Source organism: Paramisgurnus dabryanus, chromosome 8, assembly GCF_030506205.2.
Source record: "Paramisgurnus dabryanus chromosome 8, PD_genome_1.1, whole genome shotgun sequence".
Taxonomy (NCBI): Eukaryota; Metazoa; Chordata; class Actinopteri; order Cypriniformes; family Cobitidae; genus Paramisgurnus; species Paramisgurnus dabryanus.
Window position 1 is genome coordinate 17,894,609 of NC_133344.1, and position 18,048 is coordinate 17,912,656.

An 18,048-nucleotide genomic window follows, 5' to 3' on the forward strand; every position below is an offset into this window, starting at 1 on the left:
AAAATCATCAGTCAGTATTTTACTACTTAAAGGGATAGTTCACCCAAAAATGAAAATTCTGTCATCATTTACTCAATGTTGTGTTGTTACATACCTGTATAAATTTCTTTTTTCTGATGAACACAAAGAAAGATATTTTTAGAAATGTTTGTAACCAAACCGATCAGAAGCACCGTTGACTTTCATAGTATTCTTTTTCCTACTATAGATCAATGGGGCTTCTTATTGGTTTGGTCAAAATATCTTCCTTTGTGTTCATCAGAACAAAGAAATGTATACAGGTTTGTAACAACATGACAGTGAGTAAATGATAACAGAATTTTCATTTTTGGGTGAACTATCCCTTTAAACACTGCTTTGCATTTGTCTTACAGTCTATAAGGAGAACAGTCTGACCTCTTAAAGACCATGATGCATGAGCGACTTAATCTTTAGAGAAACAAGGGCACTCAAGAGACTAGCTTAAGATGATCTTCTTCCAAATAGTATTTTCAACTAAACAAATCTATTGTTACTGCTGCAACCACCTGACTTAAAATTACATGATTGCAAACTGTACCTACCAATTTTCCATCCACTGTATATAACCTCTTGACCGCGCCCGAGTCCAGTTTGATAGCATCTGTGATGTCCGTGAGAACCTGTTCAAAGGTATGAGCCGTCTTCTTGTTGAGAAGGATGCGCACGGCCTTCCGAGGCTTCACCCCGCTACGGATTATGGTCACCAGTTTTGGCCGGATGAAATCCTTATTATCCTTGTTTTCCACAGAGCCACCCTTTGCGCTGGCCAGAGAGGTGGGTCCACGTGCGGATGCAGTGGTCCTGACCGACCAATTTGGGTTGACGTTTTTGGTGTATTCCAGGTTTTTGTAAGGCTCAATTGATCCACACACATAGCTCTCACCTGTAATACATAAAAAACAGGAATAAACAAAAGTTAAAGAGCTACCACTTTCGCTCTAAATTCTGTTGGGTTATTTTTAACCCAATGCTGGGTTAATATTGGACAGAACACATGTTGGGTTATAAATAAACCAATGGTTGTTGTTAACCCAATCATGAGTTGAAAGAACCCAGCATTGCATTGACACAACCAAGCATAGGTTGATTTATTAGCCCAACATGTGCTCTGTCCAATATTTACCCAGCATTTGGCTAAAGGAAAACGCAATCGTTTTTTTATATTTTACTATGTTCTTACCTCAACTTAGACAAATTAATACATACCTATCTTTTTCAATGCATGCACTTAAAGGCGGGGTGCATGATTTTTGAAAAACACTTTAGGAAAGGGAGTCGGGCCGAACACCAAAACACAGCAGTAAGGGGCATGTTTACTAACTAACATCGTTGCCTGTGTTGTGTATGCATGGGGCGGGTCTATCAAAAGAAGGTCCAGATGCTATTGGGTAGGGGCGTGTTTGTTTAGGTGATTTCAAATATCAACATATTCGACCTCGGCGTGCAGTAACATCATGACTCCTGACTACTCCGCCTCTCGGTCAAACTTCCGTCATTATACCTGCGACCGAGGTCGAAGAGCTGCAAACTAAGTGCTTTTCCGCCATGCAATATAGTTCTAATTTTTATCAGCTTAAAAAAGCGCCACTTTTTATTTAGTGCCACCATACTTACTGGTGTAACTACACATGTAACAGTCTGTAAATAGGGAAAACATGGAAGTGTTTGGTGGCTTCTAAATTCATCCCTGTTTGGAGCCATAGGAATGAATGGGGCTAGGCTAAATGCTAACACATTCATGACGCGCTGTACAAAGATTAACTGCATGCACTGAAAAAAGATAGGTATGTATTCATTCGTCTAAGTTGAGGTAAGAACATTGTAAAATATTGAAAAACAGTGATGTTTTCCTTTAATACATCAAAATTAAGAAGGGAAAATTCACCCAAAAATAAAATTCTGTCATCATTTACCCACTATTAAGTTTTTACAAATCTGTATCACTTTCTTTCTTCTGATGAACTCGAAGGAAGATATTTTAAAGGATGTTTGTAACCGAACCATTCGTGAGCCCTATTGACTTCCATAGTAGGAAAAAGAATACTATGGAATGGGGCTCACAAACTGTTTGATTACGAACATTCCTCAAAATATCTTCCTTCGGGTTCATCAGAACAAAGAAATTCATACAGGTTTATAACAACATGAGAGTGAGTAAATAATGACAGACTTTTCATTTTTGGGTGAACTATCCCTTTAACAAACAGTTGATGGCACCCATCTGTAAGTCAATAGATGCCATTGATTGTGTGGCTACCATCATTTATCAAAATACCTTATTTTGCATTCCACAGAAAAAAACTCATACCGGTTTTAAACAACAGGAGGTGAGTAAACAATGACAGAATTTTCATTTTTGGGTGAACTATCCCTTTAATAAAGCATGTGTACAACTAAAAAGCACAAGTCGGCTTGAACTGCATTAAAGGGGACATTTCACAATACTTTTTTTAAGATGTAAAATAAATATTTTGTGTCCCCAGAGTGTGTATGTGAAGTTTTAGCTCAAAATACCATAATATAGATAATTTATTATAGCAAGTGCTACTTTTTAGTTGTGAGCAAAAATTTGCCATTTTTGGGTGTGTTCTTTTAAATGCAAATGAGTTGATCTCTGCACTAAATGGCAGTGCCATGGTTGGATAGTGCCGATTAAAAGGGTTGTTTTTTTCCCTTTCTGACATCACAAGGGGAGCCAGATTTCAATGACCTATGAGAGAATGGTTTATGAGAACTAAGTTACTGGGTTGATCTTTATCACATTTTTTAGGTTGATAGAAGCACTGGGGACCCAATTAAAGCACTTAAACATGGACAAGTCAGATGTTCATGATATGTCCCCTTTAGGTCACTGTTGAAATGCCCAATGTGTCTCTCATTCAAATTCGAACCATTTCACATACAATCAAAGTGTAGCACAGTTCAAATGTAATGACCTTAGCTTAAGGTTTGATTTATTGTTCAACACTGAAAGGAAGGAAGTGGTATAGTGATGCAAAAGTTGTAAAATATTAATGAGCATTTTAAAATTATTCTGCCCTCCATTACAATTACAGACTATAGAGATCCCACAAATGATAAAACCATGGGATATACAGTACTGTGCATGAGTTATCCTAACATCTTTATCTAGATACTGTAAGTATAATTCATAAAACTATAAATCCTATGTAAAGAGCGTTTTCACTGGTTTACATCCATATGAGATCACCAGCAGACTCAGCATCAGGACCACATGTCAAGTTAAATCAGGACACAAAACTTAATCGTGTCGCCTCCACCCTCACCTTCCACCAGCTGATCCATGCTGGCGATCCTGGACCCATCAATGGAGTAAATGGTCCGGACCCCTTGGGGCAGATTAACATTATCTGACAGGGAGCGGGTGAGGTCTGCAAGTAAAGCATCGAAAGACCTGAATCTGTCGTTGGAGATGGCGTACACGATGCCTTTGAAGTAGCGGTCCCCGTTGCGGTAGAACCGGACCTTCTTTGCTTTTTTCTCGGAGCTGAGAGCCTGCAGGGTCCGGGTTCGGTACAGACTGCAGTGGGCGCTGTGCGTGGGGCTGGGCAGTCCGTTTCCACGTGAACCCGCCCGGCTGTATCTGTGTGCTTTGTCCCGTTCGTCGAAATGCTCCAACTCCATTGCAACACACGTGGATGTTGTAGCCTTCTGGAAATGTGAAATAATGTAATGCTTCTTTCACCATTATTATATTTAATTGTGTTGACATATATATTAAATGAATAAAACATTAGAATAGCTATATTTCTATAGTGCTTTTCACGGTGTTGCATTGTTCTTGCGCAAAATACACATAAGACACAAGTAAAATAAAATAACAGCAGATAGTGAAATCATTAAACATTTAAAATACAACGTATAGTTTTTTCATTAGATGATAAATATTCATAGATAATTGTGTCTCATACACAACATTATTTTATATTCACATGCTTTGAGGAATAGCGAAGAAAGGGTACACACCTAGTCGTGATTTATAAACCAATATTAATGAAATAATATAAATAAAACGCATTCTCTGGCATGATGCACCTTGCTTAACCCCTCCCTACCACCCCAAAAAAGATATGCATCTTACTTTTGCGCGTTTAAATATCCAACGACCACAGTCGCTATGAAATCCTATGAAATCTAATGGCTTGTCATCTCATCCAGGGGATACTGATGATGGTTTTTAAGAGCAGGAGGAGATCATCATGAGGTCTTTGTGAGCTCTGGTCCCAGTCAAGTGCTCTGTGTGATGCTGCTGGCTGGGGAGGATGGGCTGCAGCCGGTGTCTGTCTGCTCTCTCGCGCTTATTTGCATTGGACCATCCCTCATTGCAACCGTAAGCCTTTGTCGTAGTCCTGTACGGAAGCTCTCAGTGAATGAAGAGACACCACGCTTGTGTCTTAAAACCTAGTTAGCTGCTTGCTAGTAGTAGATGGTGAATGATGCGGCTTTGTGCATGCGTCCTTACGGTAAGGTTAAGTACAGTCACTTTAAATTGTAATTTATTGAATAACGCACATGATGGATTATAATTTTTTCATTAATTTCTTCAATGAATAGTAATAGGGATGAATATAATCGCAAGTGCCGTTGTCCTGCGCTCCTCACATCATGCAGTGTCACACCCACTATTGTGCACGGTACTGTATGACTTCATCGGTTTCAAATAAAGCTGGCTTCCTTCCATGCAGTGTGGATGATCTCAACCTTTTTGACACTAAGAGACCCCCTCACTTACAATATATATCCAACAAAATATTTGTTTTATAAAATATCCAAACACTACTTTACGTTTTAGCTTATTTTAATGCTTATTTTGTCTTCGTTTTAAATAAATTAAATGACACTGGCTCCCTAGCCTCCTGTCCCTTGAGGACCACTGGTTTGGTGCACCACTTACAAAATTTGTGCTGTTAGCTGACAAATATTTCACATTTTCAGTGTTTCTTTTAAGTTTAGTGTTATATATTTTTAAAATATATATGTAAAATTTTAAAAGAATATTATAATTTTATTCTTTTAAAATACATCTCACTCCTTAGACACATTATACCACTAATAATAATTATTAGCAATATATATATATATATATTTCACTGCAGGTATGCTTCAGGTCTGAATGCAGGCATTAATAAATTCATGCTATTACTTGTCTACAATATTTCTTTGCAAACCCATCTATTAATATAATCAACTTTTCTAAGTAACACATCTAAAAATGTTAAATTAAAGTGTAGATTTAATGGCTAAGAAAATATGAAAAGTATAATTTTCAAACATGTTAAGGCTTTAATAAGATGAGAACACATCATTTGATCTCACATAAAACAGCTAATAATTTGAGTACCAGACATAAAATCAGTTTATATAGTTAACACCAGATGGCAGCACTGCATCTAAACTGCAATTAATCTGAATAAAGCAGCATTTAATGTCAGTTTAAAAGGCTATGTACAGTGACAGTAACTGATACACATCAATATCTAATAACTAAGTACTGATAAATGTAACAATTAAAAAAAATTCATTGCAAACAAATAATTGTACAAGACACTATGCTTTAAATAAATAATTTTTTATTGTGTCAGATAACCACAGGCTATTAGATTCTGACAGTCAGCAAAACAACAGTCAGTTGACATTAATTGTTAAACATTATTTAAATACAATTAAATAAGTCACACTGCAATAAAGATTTAGAGTGCAGAGTTCTGTCTGTTTTTGTTATCACATTTGAAAATTATAATTGTCTACAAGTATTAGCCTACATTATACAGGTAATGAAACTAATAAAAAAAAAAAACATAAAATTGCAATAATATCTTCACTCTAAAAATGTCTGGGTTATTTTTGACCCATGTTGGGTAAATATTGGACAGAACACAGCCTGGGTTAAAACTGACCCAATGCTGGGTTGTTTTAACCCAACCCATGGTTTCATAACAACTATCCAACATTGGGTCGTCTTTAACCCAGCATGTCTTTTGTCCAATATTTTACCAAACATGGATCATAAATTACCCAGCCATTTTAAAGAGTGCTTGAGGTGTCAACCCGTGAACTTGGAGAACGACTAACCAGCATTTGAACATGGTGTAATACACACAAATACACACATGGTGTGTTACAGTTTAACATAGTCAGTATGAAATGTCTATCTGTTGTTTAAAATATTATTAAAATTATTATATTTAATTATTTTTTAACTTTTCCACCAAGGATTTAGATTTCAATTACATTGCATTTCTACTATATCTGATTTTAAAATATTAAACATTGTAATCAGACTGTTCGGATGCTTATATATTAATTGAATACCTGACACTCATCTTCCAAATAAATATTCATATCCGAGGGTTTAACGGCTTTTTGGAAGTGCTGCAAGCAAATTGCAGATCTATAGCATTCTAATATAATGATAAACAGAGCTTAGTAATAATAAATAAACTTATATATAAAATACAAGAATATTATATTTGTTAAGGCTCCATGGGACAAAAGGAAAAAGTAAACATTTGGATATCAACTTTAGAAGTCCATTTATAATAAATAAAACGTGCATAACAGTAATTATGGATGTTTTCATATTTTTAGCTAAATGGTGGATTCAATTGCTGGTGAAATGTAAGGCAAGTTCAGAAAAACTGTACGGCAGTAGAGACAACTTTTAAAGTGCATTTACCCTATGATACAGTGAATAAAGTATGCAGCGCATAGGCAGCAGGACAATTCGGTGCATCAAAGCCTTAAAGAGTAACTAAACCCTTGGTCATTGCCTGACTCCACCCACTGGCGATATTTGAAAAATGCAAGAAAAGTGGGCAGACCCTAACGGATATAGAGGGGACGAACTGAAATCGTGCAAGGGCATAGTGAGCTTGAACCTGCTTACGTAGGGTCGTACCGCTTAAATCACGCAGTACCACAACATCCAACAAGAAAATTTAACTGCAGTAGTCACTGTTCAACCTGAAGAGGGACGTTTTTGCACCATATATTGTAGCATTGAAACACTTTATACCCAAATGTCAAAAACGTTACTCAAATCAAATGAATAGCACTAAAAACGCCCCATTTTTACAGATCATTAACTAAAAAAATTGGTTTAGTGTTTAGTTACTCTTTAAGCTAGTCCCAGACTAAAAAAAATTTTTTAACTGAAAAACAGATTCCACTGACATATTAAAAAGTATATAATTGTTTTGTCTCAAGGTGCACACAAGTAATGTTTTTTGTAGGGAATGTTTGTAAAGGCAACTTAATTGTTCTAGTATAACTAAGGCCTAGTCTTGGTTTGATTTAAACCCTGCAGTGGTCTTGTTAAAGCCTTTGGAGTCATTCACGTAAACAAATAACATCAAAATGATCCACCCGGTTCTTTATTTTTGAAAGCATGTCTTTTGGTTTGCTCTTACAAATGGACACCTAATGGATAGTGGTCTGAATCATCTGAGCTATTTTTGGTCTTTATGTTTTTCAACTTCACTACCTTGCTCACTGACTTTATAGTCTGCCAGAATGGCATTGGCGGTCTCTTTGCCAGTCTTCTTGACCATTGCCTTGACTCCCAGGTTGTCGATATTGAATGCGGTGACGCCCACATTGATGGCCGAGTTGACGGCGTGATCTGTGGCCTGGCCCGCTGCAGCCCCATACCTTGATTACAGATAACCCAGATTGAGTAAATGATGTGAGATGAGAGATACCGAGCTGATGGAATGAGTTTTGGGAGACTCGAGTATTCCCAAAGCAAAGCGAAGCAGTTAGTCAAGCAAGAACAGGGATTAGATTTTCTGGAGAACATTTCGATTTGGAATGTAAAATTATTTTTGCACATGCTTGTTTTTGAATTTAAAAGGTTCAATGTTTTGTGATTTACAGAAGTGTCAATGTCAAATTAAAATTTGGTAAATACTTTTGTGAGAGGGTTTAAGTAATTGCAAAGCAAAAACTTAAAAAGTGACAGCCTAGATTAAATTCCAGTGGGCTCTAAAAGTCTGAGACCACATTCTGAAAATCATATTCAGATTACTCAAATTGTTAAATAATTAATTCTCAACGAAAATAGCTGTATTACATAAAAATAATGCAAAGTGCAAGAAGTTTTAAGCGTGGTTTTAGTCTTCTTAGCCCACTACTATATATGTCCAAACCATTCCTGATTCTTTGTGTATTCTTATTTAACTTAAATGCACGGTAAGTCACCCTCGCCAAATGTATTAATGCAATGCAATGCATATGTTGCATATATTTCCACTTATTTAAACACCTCATTGCACTTTCAAATTATTCATTGTTAGAGTTAAAGGCAAGCTTAGAGCTCAAAAACAATGTAATGAATTATTTTCAGCTGTTAGGTTCAGATATTCATTGCATTAAACTGTGGATCAGTGCACACAGTAAGGATGCTAACGGAGGTCTCTAAATCATTATTTACAGTAAATCATTAGCATTGCATGCAGGGGTTGACCTTATTAAGACACCCAAATCAGCCACATTAGCTTTAGCCATGCTTATTTGAGCATTAAGGTCATTTTGTAGGGTTAAGGGTAAAAGTTTCTACTTTTTTTCATTTGAAGGGACTGAAATGTTCTCTAGACCCCTAAATCTGCAAAAAAAATATATATATGCAAGAAAATTGTGTGAGTGCATTTGAGCTTTTAACTTTTTGTCATTAAAGTAATTTGTGCACTGCTTCAAACAACATTAGTATGATCAACTAAAGCGGCAAAAGATTTGAGAATGTAAAGACTTACTTATGTTTTACTGTGGTAACCGTCTCTGTAGCAACACTCTTTGCAATGTTTTTTGCTGCAACCTCCAACCCAGTCCACATTGTTGCAAATCCTGTAAACACAAAATACTTTGTTAGTTTAAATGACACTGAATCATACACTGACTGAAAGTATAAAAAGTATGCATTGATCATTCATTTGAACTCATTTATTTTGATCCAAGTAAAGTTATGCATGATATGATCCTAACAGAAAATAGAAATACCATTTAATTAAATTAAAGAGGTAAAAGATTGAAGATGGAGTAAATTTTACCTTGAACCCCACTTGCTGCGACCACCATGGCACCGTCAATATTGGAGCGGCCATCCTTGTCTTTCTTTACAGACTCTGGGATAAGCTTTCCTCCGTGCTTCTTGACATGAGGTGCCAACTCTCGGCCAACGTGGCCAGCGACAGTGCACAGTCCATCCACTGAAACAGTACAGGGGTCAATGACGTGACGTTAATTATTTTGTGTCCGTATGGTTCAATTAAATGTAAAAGGGTTAAAATTTCAAAATGAATTTGCAGATTACTTGCATACATTCTCTTACAGTCTAAAATTTTGAAAGAATATTTGGGGGATAATTGCAAAAATGTCAATGTGGTGTAACCGGTCTGTGTCAGTTGGTGTAACTAGTATCTTTTTAAATAAAAATATAAATATATTCATAAAAAAAGTGGAATAAAAATTTAGTGTAATATGATTTTACATACATTTTACATCATTTGTTAAAGATTATTTAGAAAACAGAGCTGTTTTAGCATATGTCAGGACAAATATTACAAAAACGCAACTAATAAAATGATATTTTAAAATGTTTTTTTATGATTACGCTTACATGTCATCAAGGTGGATAAAATATATAATATTTCTCATTCTTTGGCGCAATTGGTGGTTACACCATTTGACATTTTCAGGTCCATTTAGTCTTAACTTTCATAAAAATGCTGCAAATGTAATTTTTTTATTGCATTAAATTAACATAAATACACCATGTGCATTGAAATAAACCTGATGTGTGCTTTTAAAATAAGTTTTTTTTTAAAGATTTTAAAATTTCTCATCTTGCCAAACCGTTTTTGGAGCTGTCAATGATTTGTTTCACGTATATTTATTGACCACCTTTTTTACTTTAATGTGACAATTCAGGCTACTCTCAGCAACAGTGAATTAATAAAAACAAGGAAATCCTTACCGAGAAACTGGCTGACCTTCACTGCGCCTCCTGTGGCTTGTTTGGCTACATTAAGGCTTCTTGTTAGGGTTGGGCTGACATGAGTTGGTTTGTCTTCTGGCGTGATGTGTTCTCGTAGTTTGGATGCACCTTTTTGTATGGCTTTTCCAGTGTACTCTGCTCCCTTCACCAGGCCCCAGCTTAACCATGAAGCCCCTGTCAATACAGTTAAATAAGTATTTTAATACAGAAAAGTAAACCGGGTTACTGTAGCTTCACAGGTAGAGCATGTTGTTTGCAAACATGCATAAGATGATCAAATGCATACACTGAATGGACTAAAAAGTCATAGACTTTCAGTAGATCATAACATCTAAAGAGTAATGCTGCGTACACACCAAACGCAAAGCATCGCGTTCCTTGCTTTAGATTACTTGTGCAATTCAATGGGGTGTACACACCAAATGCAAATTCAATGATTTACGCAAGTAGATTACATACAAAGTCAATGCAAAGACGCGAATAGACGCAATTGACACAAACAGACGCAAACTTGCACGGGGCAATATGAATAACGTGATTTGGACGACAGGAATGTCGTGAAAACGTGCGCTATTTGCCTTAAACGTGTATTCGCGCAAGTTGAAAATAAGCGAAAAATCCACAAGTTAAATCCTGCGAGTCTAGAGCGAGGAACGCGATGCTTCGCATTTGGTGTGTATGCAGCATAACTTCGTGTCATGCTAATTTTTTTCTCAAGTTGAATATTTTCAAAAAATGCGTTTGAGGCAAAAAGCTTGTTTGTGTCATTTGCATCGCCCCCTCCCTATTCGCTTCAATTCTTGTCTTTGTAATCTACTCATGGAAAACGTTGAATTCGTGTTTGGTTTGTGTACGCCCCATAAGCCCCCCAAAACATACTAAAAACATGCTTTTTGTCTCGATAATAAATATAAATGAGCAGAATACTGCAATACCACTACAACCCACCGGGGGTCATGGCCTACTGTTTGGAAAACAGTAGTAGATAAGTGTCTGCCATACTTTTGTTTCAGTGAAAGCATTACAGCATTAAGTCATCTTTGACAGGGTGTTGTAGGCATAAGACAAAGCATACTATATATTAAAGCTAGACAGGAGCCCTTACCTGTCAGAATTCCCTGTGCCACCTTCTCGCTCCATTCAGGGAGTACCATCTCCACCTCTGCAGCAGAGGGCGCTGCTTCAGCTGGACTTATTGGTACCTTCTGGCCCAGGTTAATGGTATCCTCTGCATCGTCTGATTCCTTGGTCACACAGGATATCGGGCAACAGTTAAAAAAGAGCATCATTAAAAATGTACAAGCAAATGGTGACCTTTAAGAGCATATGAACATTAGACAGTATTGTATATAAAGGGGGTAGGGAATGTTTGCGTTTTTTCCTTTTGCTAAAAAAATATTTTTGTCTCCAAACATTGTTCATGAGCCAGTAAGTCAGCAGGGCCTGGTACAACAACCTGTTATTTCCTCAACAATGAGGGTGTTTGTTGTTGCCCCTCCTTTAAAGGATCTGTGACACTTGGCTGCAAGCTCAGTAGCAGCCGTTTACATTTTTTAAGCTGGTTTTAGCTGGTCTCCTAGTCTGGCCAGTCACTTTTTAGTCCTTTTAACTACTCTTTAATCCTTGAACCTTTAATGTGTCAGCTTAGGACACCATCTTAAATTAGCAAAGACCAGCATATAGAATACGCTATTCTGTTAATAGGATTACAGGTCATTTATTTTACAAACATTGGTGTGTGCCAACTAAAATACTGTGCGCAAGCCAAAGCAAACTCATTATTTCCTGATTTACAAACATTGCGCCCTCTTTGGGTGAAAGGCTCGTCCTAAGCAGCAAAAAGCTTATAGGCATTGTAACATCCACATGAATGGCCAAGTCCAGTAAATAATAAAAATACAGCAGGGCTCTACGCAAGGATTTATCTATTCATCTACTGGCCCGCTTGGCACTTGTCATTCAAAAGAGTTACAATGCTTTAGTACCTTGTTAAACAAATCCCTCAACCTCTCAAACACACCTGTAATCTGTGAAGATAGTAAAGGGTTAATAATGCAAGCCAATGTGTAACATGCAGAAGTCTGATTAAATTGTGCAAGAGGTTTACCACCATGTACATTCGTGATGCTAGTCTGTTGCAATAAAGACAAACTGAAAATACCATGCATCCAGCAAACTTCTCACAGAACCAGCAAACACTGGAATTTATAAAGGAAGGGGAGAGTGAGTGACACGCAAACTGTTATAAAAGGTCGATCGGCCACACCTGCTCGGATGCCTCAGCTGCCCCCTGTGCTATTGAAGTAGGGCTGCAGGGGACACAGGGGCAGCTCACCTGGACACGCAGGTCAGTCATCTGAGAGAGAAAGTCCTGGAAGAGCTCACGCTCCTTCTGAGGAAGCTCAGAGGAGAGGACCACCCCAACGTAGGAGCCGGGGGTGGGAGCCATCATGTCTGGGAACATGTAGACCCCTGTGCTGCAGAGCAGGACTGGAGAGTCAGTGGCCATTAAAGGGTAAAGCCAGTCACAAACCTGAAATGATAAAATATATACCATTATTATGACTTATTACAAAGCTGAAATGCTTGATTCTGATTGGCTAGTCACAACATTCTGAGGTTTGTTATTTACTTTATGTGCCTGAAACTAATAATACAGCCTCATCCAGGTACGTAGAGTAATCTTGACTGGTAAAGTTTAATATTTACAAATGAATTAAATTTAAATATGCATATTTAAGAAGACATGCCAATATATGTTTTAACCAAACGCATGTTTGTCTACTCTTGTTTAAAGGGGACATATCATGTAAATCTGACTTTTTTCATGTTTAAGTATATAATTGGGTCCCCAGTGCTTCTATCAACCTAGAAAATGTGAAAAACAACAACCCCTCTTGTGATGTCAGAAGGGGATAATACCGCCCCTGAATCTGCACTATCCAACACAACGCTGACATTTAGCGCAGATATCAGTTATTTACATTTAACAGGACAAAGTGGCAATTTTAACATGTTATGATATTTTGAGCTAAAACGTCACATATGTACTCTGGAGACACCAAAGATTTATTTTACATCTTAAAAAGAGTATTGTGAAATGTCCCCTTTAAACTTCACATCTTGGCTTTAAAGCCTGAATAATATTCATTCTGCCCTCATGACTGCTAGCATTAAATTGGATTAGCGTCAAATCCAAAAGCACAGCAACTGGAGGTTTTGTATCCAGCATGAAGACACAGCTAAACTACAACCCTACTGTGGAGAGATTACATGGTCTATTATGAATTAAGGGGTTGTCAGACCAAAACAAGGATTTAGAGGTCATGCAAGGCTTTCGTATAGATTATGATATCTCATCCTGTGATGTTTCATAAATGTCTATTTACATTATTAGACATTATTATATAAGCCAACAGTAGAGCAGTGTTGTAAACAAGGTTGAGTATATTGCAAATAGCACAGTATAGTTTCTCATGAAGGATCAATTCGAGAAAATTCCTTTGATAAGGTCGTAAGGCTTGTCATGCGATCATTCCAGTACACCGGACAAAAGGGTGACTGGGGATTTCCTGCAATGACATCACTCAGTGAAAGCCTATTGGATTGAAGCAGTGAGCCCACAATCACCTGACACTACTACTGTAGGACACAAGGGACGAGATAGACTTAGATAGAAGACAACGATCTCAAATGCAGCATGAGCTTTAGAGCTAGACAAAGGTTTTGAAAGTAGGTTACAGGACGCCGTGACTTTAAATCAAACCTTCCTTAACTGGGCTAACCAAATGCCTGGCATTCATTTCTGTGTACATAATAGATAATAATTTGATGTGAAAGTAAGGCACATTATAATGCTTGTTTGGTAGGGCTGTCAAACGATTAATGAAGATTAATCGCATACAAAATAAAAGTTTGTGTTTGCATAATATATGCGTGTGTACTGTGTTTAATAATTATGTATATGTATAGTTATATGTGAATATATATTTATTTATATTTTTATATATTTTACATTATATAAAAAAGAAGAATAAAAATATATAACGTTTTTATTACATTTATACATGTATGTGTGTGTATTCATATATAAATAATAATTACACACAGTACACACACATATTATGCAAATACAAACTTTTATTTTGTATGCCATTAATCGGGATTAATCAATTAACAGCCCTATTGTTTGGGCATAAGGCATCGTGTTAACTCTATATATTAAACTATAGATTTAGCTAAAGGGAGACTGCCAACCAAAATCTGAAAAAACTGTATTGAAATGTTAGAGAATTGCTTATAACCAAGGCCGTAAGAAGATCTTGAACATTGCGGGGACCCAAAACATTTAGAGCTCTATATATTTATATTTAAAACATTAAATATTGGGGGACAATTTGTAGTTTCTGATTTTTTGGGGGGGGTGTCCCCCCAATTGTCTATTGTTTACAACACAACAATAAGGCTGCAAAATGATTAGTTGCGTATAATAATTATGCATATATAAATATAGATTGTTTTTATAATTTTAATACAAAATATTTTAAAAAAATCTATGTATATATTAAATAATTATAATTATATAAAATATAAAATCATATATAAATATAAAATGTAAGCATGTAAATAATTCTTAAATATATATAAATGCATCTGTGTGTATTTATATATACATAATTATTATACACAGTACACACAGATATATGATGTAAACAAAAACTTTAATTCTGCAAACAATCAGTCGAGATTAATCGTTTTGCAGCCCTACACAACTGATAGAGTGAATCTTATGAAATCTGTCTAAAATCAAAATTATTAGTTTGTCTATTATACTTTACTATTACAGTAGCGGGTATGAGATTTTTTCCGCATTGCTATTACGACAACGTAAAAAAAACCCCATAATGGTCTTTTTAATCTATATAAAAATGTAGGCCCTATATATTTTTTCTTTTTGGGGTAAACCAACAAATTTCTCAGTGACATTTACAGCTTAAGGCACAGCTCATACTTTCTTACCTGCAGGAACCCAGGTGGCCTGTTTGGAAATCTATCGGAGCTTTCACTGGTGAACTTCACGATCCGCAGGTACCCTGGGTAAGAGGGAGCGCTTACAAGTCCATCAGGGGTAACGAAAAAGATCTGCACCCCTTGAGGAAGGTAAAAGAGCTCCTCTCCATCCTCCCCCAAACTCTGAGGAGAAGGTGTAGAATTAGACATGTAACTGTAAAACTCATCGCCAACGAGAGAGAGCTCGCCAGAGTCTGTTCCATAAGAAATGCTCAAGTGCCCATCAGCGGCTTGTGGGGTGTATGCAGGGGGCTGTTCAGCTAGGATATCATGTTGTGCTGTGGGTGAGATGGGGGCGTACCCTTGAACCCCTAATGGAAGCCCTCCCACAGCGCCTGCGGCCCCATGCACCTGTGGTGGTACAGGCCTCTCTGGCTTTGGTTTCGGGACATCAGGGTAAAGCTTTTGGGGGGGTGCGTCAGACGTGGTCTCAACAGAGGGGTCCTGGGTGGCCTCCAAAATGGCTAGACGGGTGGTGATGTTGTTAAGGGTCTCTTGCATCTTACGCTGCATCTGTCTAGCCGACTCCCAGGATTGACCCACACACTCTACGCCCTGAGTGGGCACACTTAGTGCCCTGAGGAGGTGCTGTCGTCCTTGTTGATACAGTTTTAGCGCCTCTGCCCTGTTCCCTGCCTCATCCGACGTGAGAGCTTTATTGATGCAATCAAACGCCCTCTCGTAGCCATCTTTGATCACCTCCTGTCTTGCTTGGTCGAAGGCATCCTGTTTTGCTTGCTCCATGCCTGAAATGAGAAGAACAAGAGAGGAATGTTGTCAGCTCTGTGTGGTTTAGTACTACCCTACACATTACCTATAAACAGCATTATTTCCTTATCATGCCACACAATCAGGCAGCATAGGCAGATCTGCTGACTTGCTATGTCACTGAAGTCAAAATAAGTTGGTGTTTGCATCCCATATTACTACATATGACATTTTTTATTATTCAATGGGGTATTTCGTACATAGAGGACAGGATCTATTGGGAATTTTTTATATTTTATAAAAAGCAGATGCGAATTATTCCAGTTGGTTGGGATAAATGTAAAATAAGGGAAAATAAGCAACGAATGTATTTAAATCTGCATGACATCAGGAACAGCAAATAGCAAATAACAAAGCAAAAGGGTCATGAACATTTTGACACCTAGCATGGTTTTAATGTATGAACAATGTAGTAATGATTTCTTGCATGTAGTAAATACCATGAAATATTAATATGGTATTTATTCAGTACCTTCGTACAAGACAATTTTACCATCTAAAGAGTGAAATATTGTTTTAGAAGCAGAATAACGCAGCAGGTGATCTTCTGTTTATTAAGTAAATTACTTTCCCATAAACATCAGTATCATAAGAGCATACACAAAATATAATGCGTCACACACGTGGGCGTTCATGAACAAGACACGTTGTTAAGTGAAATTTTAAATTTAAGACTTGTTTATAGTTTATCAAGTGAATTTGAGATCTTTTTAAGTGTTTAACCACCACAAAAGCCAACACAGTCGCTAGCTAACATAATTAAGTTACAAAACCCAAACATCGACAAACCTCGATCGTTTACCAAAAACAACTGCCTTTGTAGCTTACCAGGAGACGAGCAGGATTAAGTTTATAATGAAGTTAAATATGTGTTCCGGGTAGTTTGAAGAGATAAGCTTTCTGACCTGACAGCTCAGCCTCAGATGCCCCTTGACTCACGCGTGATGTCACGTGATACACGGACCCAAGAAGTTTTTCTAAGCATAGAGCGCCGACCTTACATGCACTTCCGTGTTGATCACGCGCGACGTCTCTGATTGGTCACTGGTGTTGGACGTAACGGCTCTGGATGTAGCCACGTACTGTAGGTGACCAAGAATAATGGGAATAAAATATAAATATGTAAAATGTATAAAATATATATCAACACGTGTACGTTAACAGAAACGAGAACATGCAAAATAATAATAATAATAATAACAATAATAATAAATACTGTAAATTAAATGCTAATACATTTAATGTTTCTTATTAAACGTTTTTGGACTCGACAACTAAGGATAAGAGAAATTTTATTTTAAATACTGTACCTGTCTAATTTTTTACGTCTTTAATAGATAGACATGTAAGCCTAATAAAGTATACACTGTATATTATACAGTCAGGTATCATAGTAGTAGAAAGTAGGATCTCGTTTTGGATTTTGAGCAATTTTTGAAAAACTTCTAAGGTGTCGTATTGCACAACAAATAGATTATTAGCAGTCATAATCTTATCACTGAGAATTCAAGCAGCCATTAGTCAGAGTCTTACCTAAACATTTTCTTCAACTGATCAGCAGAGGGCGCTGTATCGCTTAATCTTAGCCCTCATCTGCACCAAGAGTAGGGTGAAGTGCCTAAGGTGTGCCTTTTTCATTTTCATATTGCCTTAGAGTGTCCTGGGATGGGCTGGCCAACTATCCATTCTGTGTCCTGCTGGCATGCTGAAATGATGTAGTGGTCCCTAATCCTCCCACAAAACTACAGAAGCATGTTTGGAGGATGGATGTTCCAGTGTTATTTCAAGTTTTCAGGAGACTGCCCATGTTCTGTTTTTCCACTGGAATGTATGGAAAACACCTGGAGCAGATGGTGAGCTAAATTTTAGGGAAATCCCTGGCAGATGTAGGGATTTAGCTTTGGGATATTGGATAAAGACAGACACACAGATAGACAGGCCGTAAGTTTAACATTAGTAACGCCATCCGGAAACCAGATGAACAGCAAAACACGCTTCCCGACAGAACAAAACAAATGAGAGCCATGCATCTGCACACATGTGGCACACACAGACGGGCTATTTAAAACATGTAAACATGAAGCATATGAAAGGTGTGCAACTATAGGGACATGACATCACTATGTGCATGACCTCACATCACTGGCAAACTAAACAGATGCATATGTCTGCACTAT

At 37.2% G+C, this 18,048-nt stretch overlaps 2 protein-coding genes across 8 annotated transcripts in view; both read right to left on the reverse strand.

The window, feature by feature from the left end:
• Nucleotides 1–4,574, reverse strand: part of dclk1b (doublecortin-like kinase 1b) — a 36,545-nt gene extending 31,971 nt beyond the window's left edge. Inside the window, exons 1-3 of one of the 4 annotated variants that reach the window (XM_065280788.2) lie at nucleotides 4,124–4,570; nucleotides 3,309–3,693; nucleotides 564–904 (exon numbers count right to left, since the gene is read on the reverse strand). In XM_065280788.2, the coding sequence (XP_065136860.1) occupies nucleotides 564–904; nucleotides 3,309–3,666 (699 nt within the window). In that variant the 5' untranslated portion in view covers nucleotides 3,667–3,693; nucleotides 4,124–4,570. Of the gene's footprint in view, nucleotides 1–563; nucleotides 905–3,308; nucleotides 3,694–4,123 lie in introns of all 4 variants that reach the window. The other 3 variants (XM_065280789.2, XM_065280790.1, XM_065280791.1) reach the window with 3 other exon arrangements.
• Nucleotides 4,575–5,595: 1,021 nt separating this feature from the next.
• On the reverse strand, nucleotides 5,596–16,856 carry spartb (spartin b). Of its 4 annotated transcripts, none has more exons than XM_065280797.1 (8): nucleotides 16,700–16,856; nucleotides 15,053–15,849; nucleotides 12,369–12,566; nucleotides 11,139–11,277; nucleotides 10,013–10,207; nucleotides 9,087–9,245; nucleotides 8,793–8,883; nucleotides 5,596–7,692 (listed from the first exon to the last, which is right to left on the reverse strand). In XM_065280797.1, the coding sequence occupies exons 2-8, from the start codon at nucleotides 15,845–15,847 to the stop codon at nucleotides 7,491–7,493; spliced, it is 1,779 nt and encodes a 592-aa protein (XP_065136869.1). In that variant the 5' UTR covers nucleotides 15,848–15,849; nucleotides 16,700–16,856; the 3' UTR covers nucleotides 5,596–7,490. The 4 variants fall into 4 exon arrangements, with proteins under 4 accessions (XP_065136869.1, XP_065136868.1, XP_065136872.1 ...); XM_065280796.1 differs by having other exon boundaries at nucleotides 12,300–12,566; XM_065280800.2 differs by having other exon boundaries at nucleotides 7,552–8,644.
• Nucleotides 16,857–18,048: the final 1,192 nt, after the last annotated feature.